The 21,260-nt window shown below is 43.1% G+C and overlaps 2 protein-coding genes across 2 annotated transcripts; both read left to right on the forward strand.

The window, feature by feature from the left end:
- Positions 1–532: 532 nt before the first annotated feature.
- Positions 533–11,153, forward strand: TMBIM4 (transmembrane BAX inhibitor motif containing 4). Its single transcript, XM_073327865.2, has 7 exons — positions 533–815; positions 2,231–2,339; positions 3,764–3,869; positions 6,888–6,921; positions 7,543–7,660; positions 8,139–8,184; positions 9,673–11,153. The coding sequence occupies exons 1-7, from the start codon at positions 713–715 to the stop codon at positions 9,877–9,879; spliced, it is 723 nt and encodes a 240-aa protein (XP_073183966.1). The 5' UTR covers positions 533–712; the 3' UTR covers positions 9,880–11,153.
- Positions 11,154–12,024: 871 nt separating this feature from the next.
- On the forward strand, positions 12,025–15,338 carry LLPH (LLP homolog, long-term synaptic facilitation factor). Its single transcript, XM_073327864.1, has 3 exons — positions 12,025–12,134; positions 12,659–12,851; positions 13,686–15,338. The coding sequence occupies exons 2-3, from the start codon at positions 12,671–12,673 to the stop codon at positions 13,847–13,849; spliced, it is 345 nt and encodes a 114-aa protein (XP_073183965.1). The 5' UTR covers positions 12,025–12,134; positions 12,659–12,670; the 3' UTR covers positions 13,850–15,338.
- Positions 15,339–21,260: the final 5,922 nt, after the last annotated feature.

Below are 21,260 nucleotides of genomic sequence, written 5' to 3' on the forward strand. Positions count from 1 at the left end.
TCAGAGTCCAAAGAAGGGTGAACTGTCTTAAATTGGTTTTTAGCTGAAGTCAGTAATTGGCAAGGACTTTGCTTGTTTGTTAAAGGGTACAAAAAAGTAAACTTTTAAAGGGTTCCTTGCGAATACCTGCCTGACCATGTTGGAGCCGACCGATATGGGTCTCAGCATCCCTGGGTTGAGCCCATTTGTAAATATCTTGATCAAACGTTCATACATATTTTGCTACCGTCCGGGTGAAAGTCACCCGCCTATTCGTTAGGCTTCTGGGGCAGGGTTAGAGCAACGGTATAAACACCATCTGGCCCTGAATTTAATAAAGGACTTTAGGGTTGAATTAGTGCGGGGGAACTACCCCGCCCGCCTGAACACTAACAGCCCCGGGGGCAAGAACGAGTCTTCCCCGAGATGGGAGCGACGGTCGCTGTTCTCCTTCGGGCCGCACGCCAGGCGAGGCGAGGCGAGGCCAGGCCGCCCGGCGGCCCCACCAGGAGCTCCCGCGGCCCGGCCCCGCCCCGCCCCGCCCCGCGCGGCTCGCTCCGCCGGGAGGGGCGGGAGCCAGGCGGCCCCGCGATCGAGGCGCTCGGCGGTTCTGGGGCTGGCTCGGCGGCTCGGGGTTTGATTCTCTCACCCGGCAGCCCGCGGAGCGGAGGTCGGTTGCTGGGCTGCCGCCGCAGTCGGGCGGACGGAGGCGCCTGGCCAGGGGGCAGCGGCGATGGAGGCGGCGGCGGCCGATCCGCGGTACCCCCGGTCTTCCATCGAGGATGACTTCAACTACGGCAGCAACGTGGCCTCGGCCAGCGTCCACATCCGCATGGGTGAGACCCGGCCTCGGGCCGGAGCCGCCGCCGCCCCCCGCGAGCGGCTCCCCCTGCGGGGCCTGGAGCGTCCCCCTTTAGCGTGGACTCCTCCGTCCCCTGCCCCGCGGGGCCTTTGCCCCTCGGTCCCCCGGCAGCCACGGCGGAGACCCTCTGGGTTCAGGGCGGCGCAAACCCCCGTCCCTGCTCGGCGCTGCCGCGTTCACTCGGCCTTGCCCGCGTTTCACTTCCTGTTTTCTCCCTGCGTGCGCCCCGGGTGCTGCCGTCCGAGGGGCGGGCGGGCCTTTTAACCCAGCTCCCTTCGTGAGGTCTAAAAACACCATATGGCTCTTGTGATTAGTTAGTAGGCTTTCTCCTAGTACCCACTCTAGGGTAATTCACCAAGCACTCACTTACCCAGGATGAGTACGGTTCAGGGGAAGGTCAGCTTGTTTTATCATCAAAAGTGGATTCAAATATAATTCTGAGATTCATGTAAGAGGCATTTCCTGCTATCCCAGCTGCTTCATCCATCACTTGATGGTTATAGCTTTAATTTATAGTTTACTTTCTCACATTTTATCCAGAAAGTTATCTTTATCCAGACTTTGCAGAATTAGCAGAAAGTCAGTGCACCACTTAAATCCAATTTAAGCAGGACACCGGCCTTGCCCTGGCGTTCTGCACAAGGCGTTCCCCCTCCTGACTTGAGGTACTGTCTCTTATCAGAACGCGGGAAAGAGGCTGTGAACTCTTCTATTCAGATTTCACTTTTTTCTCACTAGGTGATTTAGTCTCTAGTATTCAGTTTGAACTTCAAGCACTGTTATGGAGGAAACATAAATGTCAAATTTGGCTTCTAGAACAGCTTTTAAAAAATTAGTCAGGGAGACTGGAGGTTTTGAATCTATTGGTGTAGAAAAACACATTTTTTCTTGATCTTAAGAATTCAGGTGGTGACATAAGGCTACTGATGTGAAGAGACTTTTTTTTGCTCTAAATGTGTGGCGTCTGTGTTTATAAACCTATTCAGTACACTTAAATCATTTGGGACCATGTCTCTGCCCATACAGGATTTTTCAGCAGTCTTTTTTATAGAGCTGTGTCCAGCCTAATTTAAAATCCCAAGTAATGGGTCTTTTACCATCTTGGGAGACTGTTTATGATCTAATAGCCTACATTTGCTTTCTTTCATCCTGTTGTACCTAGTTATATCTCCACATACTGCGCAGGTGCATTAGAGCTGTATGGTGAAAGGACTGTTACTGCTTTGCTCTGTGGCATGTTTTTATGCAGTTCAATAATTACGTCAGTTTCTGTTGCGTCCATATCACATTGCAAACTCAGATTGAATACTCATTGCTGAATCACATTTTAGGACTTAAAGTAGACAGCAAATTCAAAGTTGACATGTCATTTTTGTTTCTTTATCCTAGCTTTTTTACGAAAAGTCTACAGTATTCTTTCAATTCAAGTTCTTTTGACCACAGTGACGTCTGCAATTTTTCTGTACTCTACTCCAGTTCAGACATTTGTGCATGAAAGGTAAAGTTCTTAAATGAAATGGGAAATCTTTTCAAAAAGTAAAATGTAGCTGGTGCAATGGTCGCTTTGGAATTTGTGGGAGGGAAGTGAGAGAGGATATTTAATTATATTAATATTTTTTACATCTCCCAGATATATTCTGAGTAAAACATCCTCTTTGTCTTTGGTTCTACAATTCTCTAACTGTATTCCTGTACTAGAAATCTTGGAATCTGACTAGATCTTGTTTACTTTCTTCCCATATTTCTCTTTCCTATCTTCTTTCCTATCCTGATCCTCTCTCCGCTGAGATACATGCCTTAATCTTTTCACATCTCAGCTAATGCAGTTTTTTTTTCTTATGGTCTTCCTAAATCCCTGCTTTTTGACTCAGCGTTTGGAATGCTCTATAGTCAAACTGTCACTTTCGTGTCCCAGGAAGCTGGACCATATCTTGCCCAATCCTCAGTCACTGTTTGTGGCTTCCTGGCCATTGCTAACTCACTGAGAATTATCCTGAAATTCTTCACATACCTGATTCTTTTTGCTTCAGAAATTGTATCCATTGCTCTCCAATGTTCCTTACTGTTTCTACTAGTGTCCCTTCACCACAACTGATCCTATTTGAGTTGGTTTTCCATCTGTATTATTTCATCTGGAACTTTCCCTCTCAGGCACTGTGCCACATACACTCTTGTAATTTTGCCTTAACTTTTTTTTTCACTGTAATTTCAATAAAACAGCAGCACAAAATGCTATATAATGGATACCGTATAAAATCTTAATTATATTTATAGACCATGTCTACACTACAGCTTAAGTCAGTATAACTGATGTTGTTCAGGGGTGTGAACAAGCAACACAAGCCTCACCTAAGCATAGGTGTAGACAGTGCTATGTCAGCAGGAGTGCTCTTTCTATTGGCTTAGAGCATCTGCACGAGCGGTGCTACAGTGCTGTAAGCTCTGTAGTGTAGACATGGCCATACTTGGAAACACCCCGTCGAATTCTGAAACTTCTTATGTTTTGCTTGGGGAACTACTTTATCAATTTCATTTCAGCAGCAAATTACTAGTTAATGTTTATGTTGAATTCTGTGTGAATTAGTGCATAAAATTACTTGTATCTGTTTGCAGAATCAGAGCCCGCGTGTATAAGTATTATGGATTTGTTTGTTTACAGATAAAAATTTCTTCTTTTTGCATTTTGCATATGTGGTGGGCTTATTTTTTCCCCTCCAAACACAAGTGTAATAGATCACTGTTTTAGATCCAGTTAATAGATCTTTGAACAGCCTGTATCTTTTGGTAAAAGGAACTCTCACACCCCTCAGTTTAGTATTACTGTAGACATATGGTATAAGTATTAGCTTCTTAAGAAAATGTGAGAGAGAGCAGTGTTACTACTTTTATTTAACTCTGACTTTCTTGTGTTAAATTTTACAGCCCTGCTTTGCTTTTGGCATCTGTGCTTGGATCTTTGGTTATGATTTTAGCACTAACCCTGTATAGACATCAGCATCCTGTTAATTTATACCTACTCTTTGGATTTGTAAGTATCCTTATAATTTCATTCTTTACAAGAGTAATGCTTAATGTAAATTTTATTTGAAAATAACTTTTTAAAACAAACCAGTGGTGGCTAATTTATTTCATTGTACCTTTTTGCAAGGTATAGTATAAAATTCTCAGTCCTTCAGAATTTTTGTATGCTCCGGCCACACCTTGTTTCTGGATATCCTCCAATCAGTCTTCTGCAAGCTTCCTTATGGAAATAATACATCGTTTTGGGGCTTTAAACAGGTCTCAGCAAAGTTTTCTTTTTTTTTTTTTGTCTTCTTTCTTTTTTAATATCTCCCTTAACTTTAAGGACTTTTTCTTTTGTCTGTAAGGTGCTGAATAGGAAACATGGGACTCAAGGAAATTTCTGTGTTACCATACTTACTAAACCATTAAACAATGGATAGCTGAGATCAAGCACAGTCATTGACAGGGACAAATAGTGGTTTCTAGTGTATAAGATTAAAATCGATTTTCTCCTTCTTGGTGCTAAGAGTTTCGAGCATGTTTCCAATCCAAAGAGCATATGAATGAGCTAGTCTCAAATTTTGATCCCGTGCATGATAATATATAACTACCAGTCAGCCCATATGTAGAATTTTGTAGTTATCACAGTCACCCTCCAATAGCCTAAGGAGTTCTTGTCCCAAGTAATGGGACAGTTCAGTCTGCCAAAAAGAGATGCTTTGGTTGCACCATTAGCATTCCTCTGGCTTTGACATCTTGGAAGAAGTTGTGTAAATTGTATTCTTCAAATCTGAAGAGATCTACCAGGTTTTCCTGACTTATAAGACACAAAGATGTTTTCTCCAAAAGCCATGCAGTGGGTCCATTATCTTAATTGGAATGTAGATTTATATTTGTCTGTTTCTGTACTTGTGATGCAGAAAACGTTCAGGGTTTTATTCAAGTTGTTTAAAATGAAATAATTTTTGTAAAAGTTACATCCAAGCACAGTATGGAATGTTGTATTCCAATAGATTTCCTCAACAGTTTAAACATTACACACTGCAAAAAGGATAGGACAAAACTGTAAGTTTGGGACATAATAGATTTAAAGAAACTGAGGGCTCAGAACAGTTGATTTGATCCAACAGGTACTCCTGAAGAAATTCTGTGCCAAAAAATTATGCACGCAATATTTTAAAATTCCGCAAATATTATTTGTCAATAAATAAATGTGGCTCCAGTGGGGAGCGCAGACCACTGGCTGCGCTGAGGTGGGAGATCACCTTGAAGCCCCCCCCCCCCCCCTTTCCAGTACAGGGACTTAGCAGTGAGGCTACACCTGACCCTGAAACAGGCCTGCCCCAGAAACACCCCAGGGCCCTGCCCCTCTGCGCCAGGTGCATCAGGTGTGGGTGCACAGGCTCAGCCCAGCAGGATCCAAGTGTGGAGGGCCTTAGTGTAGGGGGATTCAAGTGTGGGGTGAGAGGTTTCTGTGTGGGGCAATCTGGGTGCGAGCAGCTCAGTGGCAGATCTGGATGCATGGGGACTCGTTGGGGGTTCCAGATGCAGGGGCAATGGGACTCTGCAGGGGATCCACATGAAGGTGGTTGGGGCTCAGGGAGGGAGGGTCTGGATGTGGGGGGCTCGGGAGGGGGTCTGGGTGCTAGGGGAGTGGGGCTAGGTGGGAGGGGTCCAAGTGCAGCTGGTTGGGGCTCAGTGGGGTGGTGGTCTGGTGTGGGAGGGCTCATTGGGGGGGGGGGGGGGTCCAGGTGTAGGGAGCTGGGGCTTGTTGCAGTGAGACCTGTTTAATGTGGGAGCCCCAGTTGCTGCTGAGAGGATGCCGCATGCTGGACTCCCGCTTCCCCCCGCGATTCCCCTATCCCCTTTTCTTCCCCATCTCATCCTCCTCCCCCACTGCTCCATTCCCCTCCCCTCACTCACACATTCCCCTCCCCTTGCCCTATTCCGCACCCCCTTCCTTCCAGATTGCCTCTTCCCCTCCCCCCCCACTTCCTTCCTCATTACCCCTGCCCCCCACTTACTCAGCCCCACTGCAGGCAGTCACTGTTGCACAGAAAACAGGAAGGGTCCCAGCACACAGAAGGAGAGCATGACTGGCACTAGGATCCAGGAGGTGGCATTCACCTGCAGAGTCACTGGAGCCCAGACACAGCCTCCTTCAGTTGGGCAGCTCTGTGCTTGCAGAAATGGGGAGGGCAGTGGCACAAAACCTCGTGTGCCCCCCATACCTTACCTCTGTTTGGGGGAAGCAAGCCCCCTTCCCTCCCCCCAAGAAAACTGAACCCATGGTTGTCCCCACATCCCAGCCCTCGGCTTTCCTTTGCTTCCCTGTCATTTTCAGCAGGGAAGCAAAGAGTGGGGGCATTTTCTGCCAGCATGCAGTACCACAGAATTCCCCCAAGAGTAAACAGGATAAAAGCAGCCAAGGTACTGTTCTGAAAACCTTTTTTCCCCCCTCATGTTTTCTTTAATGAATACTAAAACTAAGGAAAATTCCAAGTTTTGTTTCAGTCCTGTGTCAGTACAACAGTAGTGGATTTGATTTCAAGCTAGTTGGTCAAGGGAAAGGAGTTAAGGACACAAGTACATACTTCCACCCCATAGTCCTAAAATTCACCTAAGAAAGTATTTTAATACTGAAAAATATACAGACAGAGAAACTGAAAACAGTTCAGTTATAACAACAGTTCTGAGAAACCTATCTACCTTTTTATTGTTATTTAAAGGAAATTTTTAGCCACATAACTTAAAATTGTCATGTACCATAAGATAGGCTGTGAAATAAAAATTACATGTAACAATTATGCTCTCTCCTGGATAGTAAGACATACTGTAGTTTCCATTTTTTGACTTACTGAGAGCTTTATTTTTAAAAACTTTCAGTTTTTAAATAAACTAGCATGTTTCTATAGCACATGGTACATTCTGCATATAGTAAAAGATTATGTAGCAAAATACTTAAACTACAAACTGGTGAATGTGTACAGTGTTTTCATATGAATATCTTTAGTTTATGCTTTTTTTCCATTTCTTCTCATAGACCCTTTTGGAAGCATTGACTGTTGCTATTACAGGTAAACAAACGCTAGTCATTCTAATACTGCCTGTTGATTTCAGACAGAAATAGGGAAAGGAATCGGACATGTTGCACCCATTGCTGTTTAAAACTGCCAGATGTGACCTGACCGGTGACAGAGCTCTTATTTTGGATTTGCACACATGATTTCAACATGTGTAGCAAAGTCTTGGGAGCAGAGGGAGGAAATCAGATTGTCATCCTTTCTTCCTATTAAATAGAAGTTCTATATTTGCTTTGTATCCCTATGACTTGACTGTTAAAGAGTAGGAGAAAAGATACCACTTTCCCATTGCAGGGATGGGATTAGTACCCTGTCTTCCCTCTCTGCTCTTGGATCTGGCTTTCCTTGCACAAGTCTGAAAATGTTTTTTAGCACAGGTACAAAAGATTTGACGTGTCCATTTAAGAAAGCTAACCCTATACCAAAAATGTTAAGAACCAGCAAATGTAGAAGCATATGGTACGCGCGTACTGTATATATCAGTCTCAAGATTGTGAGGTCAAATCTAACCAGCTTTCTCACACTGACAATCTATAAATACAAAAAACTCATCACAATGTTTATTTATATGCACAGCATACTATTTTTAAATAATTGACTTTTTTCTGTTTACAGTGACTTTCTATGATGTATCAGTTGTCTTACAAGCTTTTATTCTGACTACTGCTGTGTTTCTTGGGCTGACTGTGTATACTTTGCAGTCCAAGAGAGATTTCAGCAAATTCGGAGCAGGGTAGGTTCCTTTATTGGACTATTTTAAAAGCACAAGTATTACAGATACAGGAATAAAAGCCAGGCCTACAGAAAGCTGAGTTGTGTAATTGATTTAAGGGAATCTTATGGGTGTTCTGAGTTTTAATTTTTGTTTTTATATAGGTCCCTCCTTTGGCAAATAGTTTATTTTGCAGTTGTGCTATTTATGTTAACAATTTTAAAACTATAATGTTACTATTACACTAGCAAACTATTTATTTGCATTTTTCACTGAAATATCAAGGAACTTTCAAATAGCAAATCATTAACGCTAGTTTTCATTGCTACCTGCAACAGAGAGATTGTGAGTGGATGGGAGGGGGTGTTTGTGTGTATTTGCATGTATATGCGAATAACTGTTAGAGTATTCAAGGTGTTTTTCTGTGGGATGGAAAAATTTGAAGAAAATTTTGAAATAATAGTAATATAGCTAATACACGAATGTCTTTTTTTTCCAGGCTGTTTGCTTGCTTGTGGATTTTCATCCTCTCCAGTCTCTTGAGGGTAAGATATATTGTGTTCAGGACTAGAAGTGATTGTTTGACATAACTAGTAATTGAAACAAAATACTTAACACCTAATTACATATATTTGTAAAAGAATACAATTGTTAGAATAGGACATGCTTGAGAACTCAAAAAATAAAAGTTATACAAATCTTGGAATAGACTTATCAAAAATGCCAAAGTGACTTAGGATCATCAGTCCCATTTTCAATACACTTTGACTTTCAATAAGACCTGGGTTCCTAAGTCACTTGAGTGCTGTTGATAATTTTATCCTTGATCAATAATAAGCCAATGTATCATGTACGTGTCTCCAATTGGCTAACTATAAAGGGAATTGACTACAAATTAATGTAGTGATGAATTATCTGTAATTAAACTATTAAAACGTACTGTTCAGTCACCATTTTGTAGAAATCTTTCATTTATATTGTAAGACCAAAAGCTGTGGGTATTGCTGATGCAATCTATGAATGTTATTGGCACAGGTTATGTTGTAACCTTTTGACCACATTTTTCAAATTGATTTCTGTAGGATGCTGGTTTTGGCAGTGTAAAATTGGGAGTATGTTTGATTGGGAAAGAACTTAACCAAACTAGATATCTTGATTGACTGGAACCAGGCAGGATGGCCACTTTTTTTTTTTCCTTCATTGTCCTTCACTATTACTGTCCTGAAAGCAGAGCTTCCTCTGAGGCATTGCTTCTAATGACACAAATTTGGAATGATAGGGAGAGACCAGTTGTTCTCAAACTGTGGGTTGGGACCCCAAAGTAGGTTGGGACCCCATTTTAATGGGGTCGCCGGGGCCAACATAAGCTTGCTGGGACCCAGGGCAGAAGCCCGAACTCCACCCCCACCTAGTGTGGCAGGTCTCAGTCTCCGCTCCCCTCCTGGGGTCATGTAGTAAATTTTTTTGTCAGAAGGGGTTCGTGGTGCAATGGAAGTTTGAGAACCTCTGGGATAGACAACATTGAAGGCTCTAGCATACAGCCTGCACTTTTTTGCAGAAAATACGTGTTCAGTTTGTCACTGTCTTACTCCTTCAGTTTGGAGTACTGCAAAAGCAGTGTGCTCAGCCCCTGGACAATACTTTGCATCACCCAGTAGCAACCCCCCCAGCTCATTTAGGCTCTTATCCTGCAAACACTTATGCACATGCTTAACTTCACTACTGTGAGTAGTCTTACTGAATCAGTAGTATATATGTATGTTTTGAAGTAAATCATATCTAATCCACATCTCCTAGAAGAATGGTGACACTGACCTAAGACCTCAAGGGTGGGGGTGTTAATTTGAGTGGGGAAAACAAAAGTTTGGAATTTTCTCTTCTACTACTGGCTTTTAGCAATATGTATATTCCTGTACAAGGGCAAAGTATTTACAATTGTCTAACTGTAGTTTTGTTTTAATAGTGAAGTGCCTTTGTATAAGAAATTTGAACTTACAAATGTTTTCCCTTCTCACGTTATCATTTGGTTATAGCTGTTTTTCTATAGTGAGACAATAGAGCTGTTGTTTGCTGCTGCGGGAGCGCTGCTGTTCTGCGGATTTATCATCTATGACACTCATTTACTGATGCACAGACTGTCCCCGGAAGAGTATATATTGGCTGCCATCAATCTCTACTTAGATATCATCAATCTGTTCCTGCACCTGCTGCGCCTACTAGAAGCATTAAATAAAAAATAACTGTAGGTGACCTGTAGTGAAACTCCTCCATAAATAGTGAAATGTGGTGTTTAGAGGGTTGAGTCTAAATAGGATTGGTTTTGATTATATACAAACTGCAGTATATTTTGAGATCGAATCTTACTATTTTTCCATTCCATGATTACTGAATCTTTTTCTCAGAAATGAAAGGGTTTTATGTAACTGATGCGTTTCTGCTCAAAATATATATTTTACTTTAGTTGCACCCTGCAGCCATTTCAGTTACTTTTGTAACGGCTTTATTTTTGACCAGGGTAGTTTTTGATGAAAATGCTTGTCAACTTCTGATAGCCCTAACACGAACAGTTAGAAAATCCCATCATTTTATTTCTGCTATCCTATAATTGTTGCGGATGGTTCCTTTGGAATCATAAATCTATCTGGATAATATAAGATCAAGTCTTTTCATTTTGTTAGTGTATAGTGATATTTTACATAAGCTAAAATTCTCTCATTCTAAAAATGTATATTAGTGGGATCTTGATTTGAAAGACTTGGAATTATTAACTAGTAAAACATAACTACACTTCCTTTAAAAGATTTTAATCTACTCTGGTTTAGAGCTATGAGATTATTTTATTTACCAAGGACAAGTATAAACAGAACAATACACAGTGTTAGATTGCTCAATTATTTATTGCCTATCTTTCAGCTGTTGATTAACATAAACATAATTGAAAGATGGAATGTGGTTTTGCACATATAAAAATGTTGAGTCTGCATAGAATTGTGAATGTTTGCATGCATTAAAATTGGAAAATCTTAACCCTAAAATCTGTTCATCTAGCTGTACGGATTGGAGAGCTCCAAAGATCAGATAGTGGAGAGAACTAAAAATGTAAACCATTGCTTAGCAGCAGCTCTTGTTACTTGGGAGACCTGGGTTCTGGTGTGAATGTGGGTTGTGTTTTCCAGGCTGGTGAAATTTTGGAAAGCCAGTGAGGGCAAAATAAGAGGAGGCAAAGTGAAAGTTGTTCTTAGCAATAAAGAACTGGGATAGTTTAGGACCAGGTATGCCGTTGGCTTGCCGAGAAGTTGGTCAAGGAGGACGGTCAGTGAATGTTCCACTTGCTCTGGTATTTGAGCTGTATTAAGAACTATAATGAAATTTTAAATGTTCGGTAACAAGATCAGATTCATGAGTCTTTGGAGTTACTTCTACATCGTGTGTGTTTCCTGTTAATTTTGTCTAGAAAATAGCACCTTATTTTCCGTCGGGTTTTATCCGCGAATAAAATGTTGGATGTGTTGAACACGTTTTTTAGTATCTGAATATGATCACTTATGAAACAAATGCGGGAGGACTAATTGAGCCATCCTCCAGTATAGCTAATGTGTACATTTATTAAGGCTGCTGAAGGACCAAGTTCTCCTAGGTATTTTCAACCTGCATCGTTGGGCTTTTTACTAGATAAAGCACTTTCCTCTGAGTAAACTAGTCTCTAATTCAACAGCTCAGATCTGCCTCTGTACTGTGGGGAAAGCAGCAGTGCCTTGCAAACGGTGACCCAATGTCTAGACCCTAGAGACTGTAGAATACAGGGTAATGTGTCAGTTTCTGTAGCTGGTCTCAGAGGGTTAAGTAGCCACCTTAGTCTGGATCTGTAAAAGCAGCAAAGAGTCCTGTGACACCTTATAGACTAACAGACGTATTGGAGCATGAGCTTTTGTGGGTGAATACAAACAGGTGAGTGAATTCACCCACGAAAGCTTATGCTCCAATACCTCTGTTAGTCTATAAGATGCCCCAGGACTCTTTGCCGCTGTTTCCGTAGCTGTGCTGCTTCAAGGCCAGCAGGGGTCTGGCCGCAGGGCTGCTGTTGCCGCACAGCAGCTCCCGGGGAGACAGTGACTGCGGAGGGGATCCCTGGCCCCAGCCAAGGTGGATGCCGCGCCAGCGACGGGCCCCGGCTTCGCGCTGGTCACCACGTGCCCGGCCCCGCGCACACTCCCTTTCGCAGGAGAGGTTTGCTACAACTGCCCCCGCCCCGAACGGGTTAACTCAGCGGCCCACAGGCCGCGGCCCACAGGCCCCGCCCCCGGCTTGTGGCTCTATACGTGTACGGGCTCCACCGTACACGTATAGAGCCCCGCCCCGCGGGACTGCGCACGCGCCACACAGACATCGCCCCGCCCCGCGGGACTGCGCACGCGCCACACAGACATCTGAAGGCAGGTGCTGTTGCGCAACTGGCAGTCGGGCGCGTGGGGGAGCCGGCTCCGTGCGACTCTCGGTGAGTGGATTCTGGAGCGCGCGCGCGCGGCCCCCGGCCCCAGCCCCCCGGTGCCCAGCTGCGGCCCCTGCCCTGTGAAGCGGCCGAGCCCGGCGATCGCGTGCTCCGCCGGGGCCTTCCCCAGTGGGGGGAGGGGTGCACGCGGCCGCCTGTGAGTGTCGCGGGGCGGTTGTGGGCTGAGACCTGCCTGCTGTAGCGACACCTCCTCCCCGCCGCCGCCGAGCCGCGCCGCGCCCCAGCCCACGGGAGGCGCCCGCTGTTACCTGGGGAAACCCTCGGCGCGCTGGCCGCCCGCGGCCCGGGCGCGGGGTCAGCCCCCGGCTGTGTCCAGCGAGTGGGTGGGGCCGCCTGGAGCCCACCCGCACCTCAGCACAGGGCTGGGGGCCGGGCTTCTCCTCGCCCGCTCGGGGCCCGGGGCTGGGGCTGGTCGGGGGGCGAGGGGAAGTGGTGGGTTTACAGGCGAAGCGTCCAGGTTCGGAAGATAAGGTGGTGGTTGTTGTTTGGTCACCTCTCCCTCATCTCAGCTAAAATCAAAAATGGCCAAGAGTTTAAGGAGTAAATGGAAGAGAAAGATGCGCGCTGAGAAAAGGAAGAAGAACGCGCCGAAGGAACTCAGCCGATTAAAAAACATCCTGAAAGCAAATGCGGATGTTGTAATGGAGGAGGTTAAAGAAATAGCCACGGTGATCACCCCCGAGAAAGTCAAAGATCAAGGGGGTGAGTTGGGTTTTAATTTTGCTGCGCTATTTGTTGGGCTCCAGAGAAAAACACAGCCCAGGTTCTGAAACCCACAGCTGTGAATCTCTGCTGCGGCTCAGCCCCTTCATGGGTTCAGTTGACTGAGCTCAGTGCACACCCAGGGGGCTCCGTGCGTCCCTCCATTTCTGCCACGAACTCCCTGTGTGCCCACCCTCCCATCCCCCTTTATTTCGTGGACTCCCTGCAACCATTTCCTCTCTCATGTCCCTCCCCACCACCACCACCTTTCTGGTTTTCAAGCCTGGAATGGAGTAGCAATGGGGGTGGGGAGGGGAATTGCCTTTTTTTAACCTTGTTTTTCATTGTAGTTGGTACTAGTGACCCTTCATTTCACCCATCAACACTACAGAAAAGACAGTATCTATAATCCATAGTAGCTCTGAACTGTAATATCATAGTCCATGTTGTTCCTCTCTCCTAACAACATGGTTCCATTACCAGCTCCTGCTCCTAAATTCCATGGGTTTGCACACTCCTTCCCCCATCCAGCAACTAGCTCCTGCTCTCAACAACTGGTACTTGGCTTGGGGAAGAGCATCTGTCCAAATGCACGCTCCAGACCCGCTCCTTTGCTGTGGCAAACAGCATTATTTAGAAGGGATCATCCTGTGTTGCATTTTTTTGGGGCCCGAAGAAATCCCTTATGGAAACTCCTGATACTGAAAAAATTATGGCATGTGTGAAGAGAGATTATATTGGTTACTGTTTGTAAATCTAGTGTTTCTAAGTATCCTGTATGAAGCTGATTCAAATATTTTTATTGACTTTTTTGTAAATGCTTTCTTTTTTCAGGCGAAGTTAAGATGGATACACAGATTAAAAGAAACAAAAAGAATCTTTTAGACCAATATGGACAGTACCCAGTATGGATGAATCCCAGACAGAGGAAGAAGCTTAAGGCAAAACGTGTTAAAGGAAAAAACAAATCCAAGGTGGCCAAAGGATTAGCATGGTAGCTTTGAAGAAATTTGAAGGGTGGAAAAGAGACTATGTAGAAAACGGAGGCCACCAAAGATTAAGAGTATGTGATCAGGCTGGGTCCAGCTACCAAGTGTAAATTATCATTAAGTCTGGAGACTCTATTAGATCAGAAATTGATGAAAGGGACATCAATTTTATATCTAGTTAATTTTAAAAGAAAATGAGTTAAGTGTTTTGCCTGCTTTTGAGTCCCCTGACCGATACTTGTGGTTGTACATTTTAAAATATTTTTCTCACTTGTTGCTGTGGTGTTCTTGAACACAGGAACAACTGGAGAAACCATGGAACCAACTATGCACTATAGGAGGTAAAATATTTTTAGACAGAAGCATGTTCTGTAAATTGACAGTATCCCTTTAATTTTCCTGTAGAGCTTCTTTTTTTGGAGTTCTGATGTTTGTTTTAATACTGAACTATTAAATTATGAAAACATATTATGTGACTTTATATAGACATTATAAACTGAAATTTGGTTCAAATCAAAACATAGAAAACCCAAACAAGTAAAAATGTTGTCAGTGATTATTTTTTAAAATTCCAATAGAAAAGGTTATTTTTAAACAAACGAACCTTGTGTTACAGTGTTTGCAACCCAAACATTACAGCACTGAGAAATTGAAAGTAAAATAGACTTAATGGATTTTCATTGTCCATCTGAAAGAATGCAAAGGCATAAACAGTAAAAAAAACAAAAAAAACCCCCGTAAACTGTACTTTAAACATTTTTGGTACAGTTGTAATATAGGTAAATAAACATGTTGGCAATACACGTGTGATTCTTTTTAAAGTAGACAAATATCTCCTTAATTTGATATTCCTGTATCATAGTTTACAGAGTAGACACAAGATCCCAAGTATCGTGTGATTACAAAGCAAATGCTACATCCAGTTACACATTACATATTGATCGACAGTAGTACATAATGACAGATATGAGAATGTTACCCTATACCTTTATGTTTTTAAGAAAGGCTCTTGTTTAAAAAATGGATATAATTAAGATCCCACTCGTGCAATATGTTGTCCATTGAAGGATCTTTTACCCACAGATCCCCACCCATGTAAAGTGTATTTCAGGACTGGGACCTAAGTATTCTGATTGCCCAATGGTTACATATCGGTATGTGTAATATGTGGTAACTGTGCAACACAAAGGGAATAAGATTTATGCTTTTTAAAGGAAAGAGATACCAGTTTAAGATACTATGTTAAAAACAAACAAATGTTGGGCAGCTTGGTGTTATTACTTAAGAAATTTTTCTAGATTCCAAGAGAAATTTTTGTTATTAATGAGTTGTGGAAGGAGGGATTTCTTTTCCTTTTCAGTGCTCAAGTAAAATCAGGTGAAAAGGTCCTGCAGGATAGAACACTAAATAGACAGAAGTTATTAGGAGGCAATAAGGGAAATGTATGCATAAAATCTATTTGAATATTGTCAGGTTTCAGAGTAACAGCCGTGTTAGTCTGTATTCGCAAAAAGAAAAGGAGTACTTGTGGCACCTTAGAGACTAACCAGTTTATTTGAGCATAAGCTTTCGTGAGCTACAGCTCACTTCATCGGATGCATACTGTGGAAAGTGTAGAAGATCTTTTTACACACACAAAGCATGGAAAAAATGGGTGTTAACCTTTTGTAGTGGTAAACACCCATTTTTTCCATGCTTTGTGTGTGTAAAAAGATCTTCTACACTTTCCACAGTATGCATCCGATGAAGTGAGCTACAGCTCACGAAAGCTTATGCTCATATAAATTGGTTAGTCTCTAAGGTGCCACAAGTACTCCTTTTCTTTTTTGAATATTGTGTATTTGTCTGTTTCCTATAATGAGACTTCAAATTTGACCTGGTTACTTAAGTAGATTAAGGTATAAACTTACCCAATATTGTACAGTTAATATATAGTATCCATCTGCTGATTTCATTACAGCTGTCATACTGCAAAACAGAAAATACCACATTTAGTTAAACTATTTGAATATTAAATGTGAAATGTCCTTTAGATTTGAACTATGTTTAAATTGGCTAATAAGGAAGAGAATATCCCATGATTTTTTTAAACAAAAGAATCACCTGTTTACTGAGAAATTAAATAACAGCCACATTGTATTTCTTTACAATTTTCATTCTGTGGCTCACATTCTGTCCTGTATGTGTTTGCCCCATTGAGGTTTAAGGGTTTCTCAGGTGTAACAAGAGGACAGAATTTGGCTCTTTCTAGGACCAGCAGAGGGAGCCCAGAGTTGTCATGTTTGTTTGCTCTTCTGCAAAAAAGAAAGTAGATAAAATCAGGGTAATTTCAAGCTCCAATATACATGCTTGTGGAAGAGGAATCAACGATTGCTAACTGCTCTAGATTTTATAGAGCTCTTTGTCAATTTCTTTCCTGCTCTGACAGGACCAGAAATGGGGCCATGTTCCAGCTGCTTCCCTGTTTTATTTATCTTGCCAGCTGTGCCCTGGCACTCTCCCTTTAACATCTTCCCCCATGTTCCACCTGAGCCTCTGTTGCTATCACCACAGGTGGGCATGAGCTGGAGGACTGAGCGTTTTTCAGAGGTTCAGTGGTGCCACAGGAAAATCGTCTTACTCTGAAGAGCATCTGCAAAGAATGTGCATGGGGCTGGACATTAATACTGTATAACTTTATTTTGCATTTACAGTCCACATAAACTGTTTTCTTGAACAGCTGTGTTTGTATACACAAAAGCTGTGAGAAGACTTTAATTGTAATAAAGTGAAGGTTTGTTGCAGCACAAGATTTATAATGCATTATACTCTTTTAGATGATGGAAGAATTTCAGCTCTTGCATCTTTGTTATAAATTTATTTTTATTGTTTCTATTACCATAGTGGCTACGAGCCCCAGGCTCTGTACAAACAAAACAAAAAGATAGCTTGTAAGCCCTTTCAGGCAGGAACTAAGTCTAAGTGTAAGACAAGACAACAGATGGATATAGCTAGACAAGGGGATATAAGAAATCATTCAGATAGTGTTGGACAGCATGTTAGGCAATGGTCTGTACAACAGCAGTCTAGTGGTTATTAAGCTTTTTGTAGACATCATGGGAAAGGAGAATTTTGAAGGAGAATGAAGAGTTAATTTTGTGGCTGTTTATGGGAAACTCTTTGTAAGCATGAGGGGCAGTCTGGGAGAAAACACAAAGTAGGGTTTATCTTAAATATCTCTGTTCCAGAAATGCAGAGGAACATTTTGATAAGTAGATGGTCTGAGTGGGGAAAAAAAAACAAAACAAAAACCTTTCCTTATAATTGAGTAGTGAGGATCTCTCATGTCAGCCAAGTGATAGTTTATTAGGTAACCTCATGATTGCATTTTTATAATTTTCCTTAATATTCAACACTGTGAGCGTTGAAGTCTTTAGGAGGTAGTTTCTGTTGTATAATAGCACAAGAAAAGGATAAAGATGAAGAACTTCAAATGGGGTTTTTAAAAAATAATTTGTCTGAACCCCCTGTGTGTCAGCTCCACTGGAATTTCCTGCTACTGTAGCCATGGCATAAGAAGTGCTATAGCAACAATTTCAGGGAACCAGAAAAGAGCAGGGGAATATTTTATGTAGTAATGAACTGAATTCATGTCTTAGTTCCAGCAGATGGGGAATTTTGAAATGTTTATTTTCAGTTCACTTTTCCATTTAAGTATCACTTAATTATTTCTTGGCTAGGGAGAGGTGGTGAATAAATGGTCTACCTAATAGATCTTTTCATCTCTAATGTGGTTAAGCACCTCATTGTTGAATGATATATTGAATGGTAAATATTTTATTACTCTACCAAAAAAACACAAAACCCCACATTCTCTGGGTTGAAATTAGTGACTGTGTCTCACTCCCACTACTGCAGGGCTAGGGAAAGGGCATAGGGTCAGATTTTAGAAAGTATTTAGGTGCCTAAAGATGCAGAGAGGCACCCACTGGGATTTTCAAAAGAACCTAAACAGGTTAGGGGTGTCTCATTGAAATTAAGTGGATTTCGGTGCCTGAATTGCTTTGGAAAATCCCATTAGGTGCCTTTGAAAATCTGGCCCATAGCCCTTATTGCCAAGTGTTGATCTTAGTTCCAGTAATTTAGTTGGAGGTAGGTTTATTCAAAGGAAGAGAAATATAAACACCAGGGCTTTCTGAAAATATTTAAAGGTATCTTTTAGGAGACGCCCCCCCCCTCGTAAGTAAAACAAATTGGAAGTGTCTAATCTAAACCTCTCGAGATTTGACAGTATGGAAAATGTTACAACCTATGACTTTTCAAACCATGTCTCACAAAGACTTTGTCTGATCTACTTTCTATGCAGGTGTGAGGCATTAAAAAATGGGGTTTATTATGGAATGTTGCTCACAGTCTTAACTTTAGATTAGTCTATAACTAAGGATGTTTTGTGGGAACTTTTGTCCAAGGTAAACCATTTCCTGTACAATTGTATGATTTTTCCTGATATGATATAGAAACAGAAAGGTAGGACTAAAAGAATTCTTCCTGGAATCCTTGCTGCCTCCATCTTTCTCTAAAATATTCTATTTAATGTTCTCTTTAGCATCTGCATTGGCGACAGTAGTTGAAGAAAGCATTATAGCAGGGGGCTCATTTTTGTACAAGAATCTCCTCTTCCACTGACACTGGTTACTGGCCATCAAGTTAGCGACTTTCAGGTGTTCCTAACAAAAATAGATAGTCTCTGCAATATATGAGATTTGCAGACTCTTATGAAGAAAATGGTAATGATGTGTTGGAAATCAAATACTCATGCTGCTTTTCTTTCAGCATTAAGTGCAATTTTGAGTATTTATTTGGTCCCTGTCACCATCATAAGAGTGTATCTCAATCTTTAATTTATTTACTGACAAAAGCTGCATTACCACAGTTAAGGTTTGTTAGCAGATTTGCCTGTTACTTTGGGGTATGCTCATTTATTAGGGTTACTCTGCTGGGGGTGGTTCTGTAATTCTGTCCATGTACTGCTTGTGTCACTTGTGTTCTCATATGGAGCTCTGCTTCTCCCTTCTGCATGCTCCTTCCCAGTGGAGCTATCCTGCAGGACCTAGGTTCCCTAGGGCTGGGTTCTTCCAGCCACAGAATCAGACAAACCCCCACACATTAACAGAGTATGGATTAATCAACACTCCCAAGCTGACCCCTCTATGTCCCCTGGACTCAGAAGGCTGGGTTGAGCCGCACTTCCAAGCTGCCACCCATATATGCCCCAGGTTCAGCATGTCCCTATCCCCACTTTCATGTTACAGTTGTTCTGGTAGTAACCCACTTGATGAGCAAACCCCACAAGATTTTTGGGCGCTGCAGGAATCTTTAGCTTAGGTACAAGGAGCGTTGCTGCAGAGCAAATGGGAAGGCAAAAAACATCTACGGTGGGGGGGAGGAGAGAGAGAGAGCGAGAGAAGCAACCAGCTTAACCATGAAAGTTATTATTGACAGGTAATAACCCTACAAGGGGAGCCAAACAAATAAAACCGTTATTAAATCTAACTTATATTTGATTATAAAAGCCAGGTTTAGAAACCTATAACTGATCACACAAGTCAGGGTCAGAAGACGATACCTAGAGAGAGAAGGAGAGAGGGTTGGGTTCTCAGCACTCTGGGAAGCTTGAATAGTTCGGGGTTCCCAGATGGTGGTGGAAACTGAGGGTGCGAAGTGCTGGAGACAGGCCAAGCCCTCAGCATGGTCAGTCAGTAGAAGATGAAGTCCCAATGGACCTGATGCAGATGTTGGTTACAGGCATCAGAACACACACTTGAGCGTGGATAGGGGTTTTTGTAGGGAAAGAACAGTGATTCAAGGGAGAACACTAGATTTGCTTATGGGTAAACTGATGGTTCAAGTGAGTACACGAAGGTTTTGTTCAGGCTCAACAATAGGAACTGATCATTCCTGGCTATAGGTGGTGTTCCTTTGAAGGAGCTCACAGTGTCAAGAGGCAGCTTCAGTATTTTGGATCCCAATAAAGGATTTTTTCTAGAATTGGTCTGATAACTACTGAGTTGGGTGGGTGCAGGCGTGAGTTCATTAACGTCTGGAGCAGAGATTCCCCATCATGCAGTGCTTCCCTGCTTTTCTGGTTCCAGAGTTCAGTGTGGTTCTTGCCTTGGAATCTCTGTTCTCCATTCTGTATTCTAATGGCGATGCCTCCCTGTCCCATCTTCGATGCAAATGAGGCTAGGGGAGTTTCCTTAATCCTGTCACCCTTGTCCGGAGGGGGTTAGGTGTGTCTTCCACCACCTTTTCATTGCTTTTTGCAAGTCTTTCTTATGATCGGCTTTGGTTCAAGCAGAGGCTGGGGGCGGGGAGGTCTTCCGTGAGTCAGACAGGCTGGCACTGCACCCTGGTTCCCCAAGTGCACAAAGCTAATAGGTAATAGGTTGCCCGGTCATGCCCCATGCCCTTCCAGAACATCAAGCTCAGCTACACTCTGAAAATCAGGAGATATATACAGGGCCGGCTCTAAGATTTTTTTAGCCCCAAGCAAAAAAATTTTTGGCTGCCCCTGCTTTTTTTTTTTGTGGCCCCCCTGGCTCCGCCCCAACTCTGCCCCTTCCCCAAATCCCCGGCCCTGCCTCCTCCACTGGGCATGCTGCATTCCACCCCTCTTTGCTTCCTGTGGCTCCCCCCCGCCGTAGCTCACCTCCGCTCCGCCTGCTCCCCTGAATGCGCCACTGCTCCGCTTCTCCCTCCCTCCTTCCCAGGCTTGCCACGCCAAACAGCTGTTTCACGCGCAGCAAGCCTGGGAGGGAGGGGAGAGAAGCGGAGTGGTGGCGGCACGTTCAGGGGAGTAGGTGGAGTTGACCTGGGGCGGCGGGGGGCACATTTCCAGGGGCGATATGGCCAGCTCCAGAATGCTGCCCCGAGAAATGTGCCACCCCAAGCACCTGTTTGTCTTGCTGGAGCCTAGGGCCGGCCCTGAATACTTAGTTAAGGTAAGCACCATCCTTGCAATGCAACCTTAATTCTGCCCTCTGAGTGATGCACCAGCTGGCCAATAAAACCCATACTAGTATTCTACCTTTACAGAAGTACAGAACACTTGGGGAACAGTGCATATGAGCACTGTAGAACAATATCTTGATCCTCTTTGCTAAGGTGAAGCTTGCATTTAAGTTAGGTATAGCAACGGGAGCTATCTACTCCTGGCCTTCACTCAAAACACTGAACGTACTCCATGCAAACCAGCCCAGCCTTGCTAAATGTTACGGCTCCTTCACCAGATTGCTGACAGTCTTCATCACAAGAACACTCCTGTTCACCACTACTGACGTGACCTACAGAACTCAGTGCTGAAATGGGACACGCTTGATGTCTCAAAGTACATGTACACCTGACCTCAAATCACAGAGACAGCTGTTCCAGCCTGTTCCAG

Source organism: Lepidochelys kempii, chromosome 1, assembly GCF_965140285.1.
Source record: "Lepidochelys kempii isolate rLepKem1 chromosome 1, rLepKem1.hap1, whole genome shotgun sequence".
NCBI classification, from domain to species: domain Eukaryota; kingdom Metazoa; phylum Chordata; order Testudines; family Cheloniidae; genus Lepidochelys; species Lepidochelys kempii.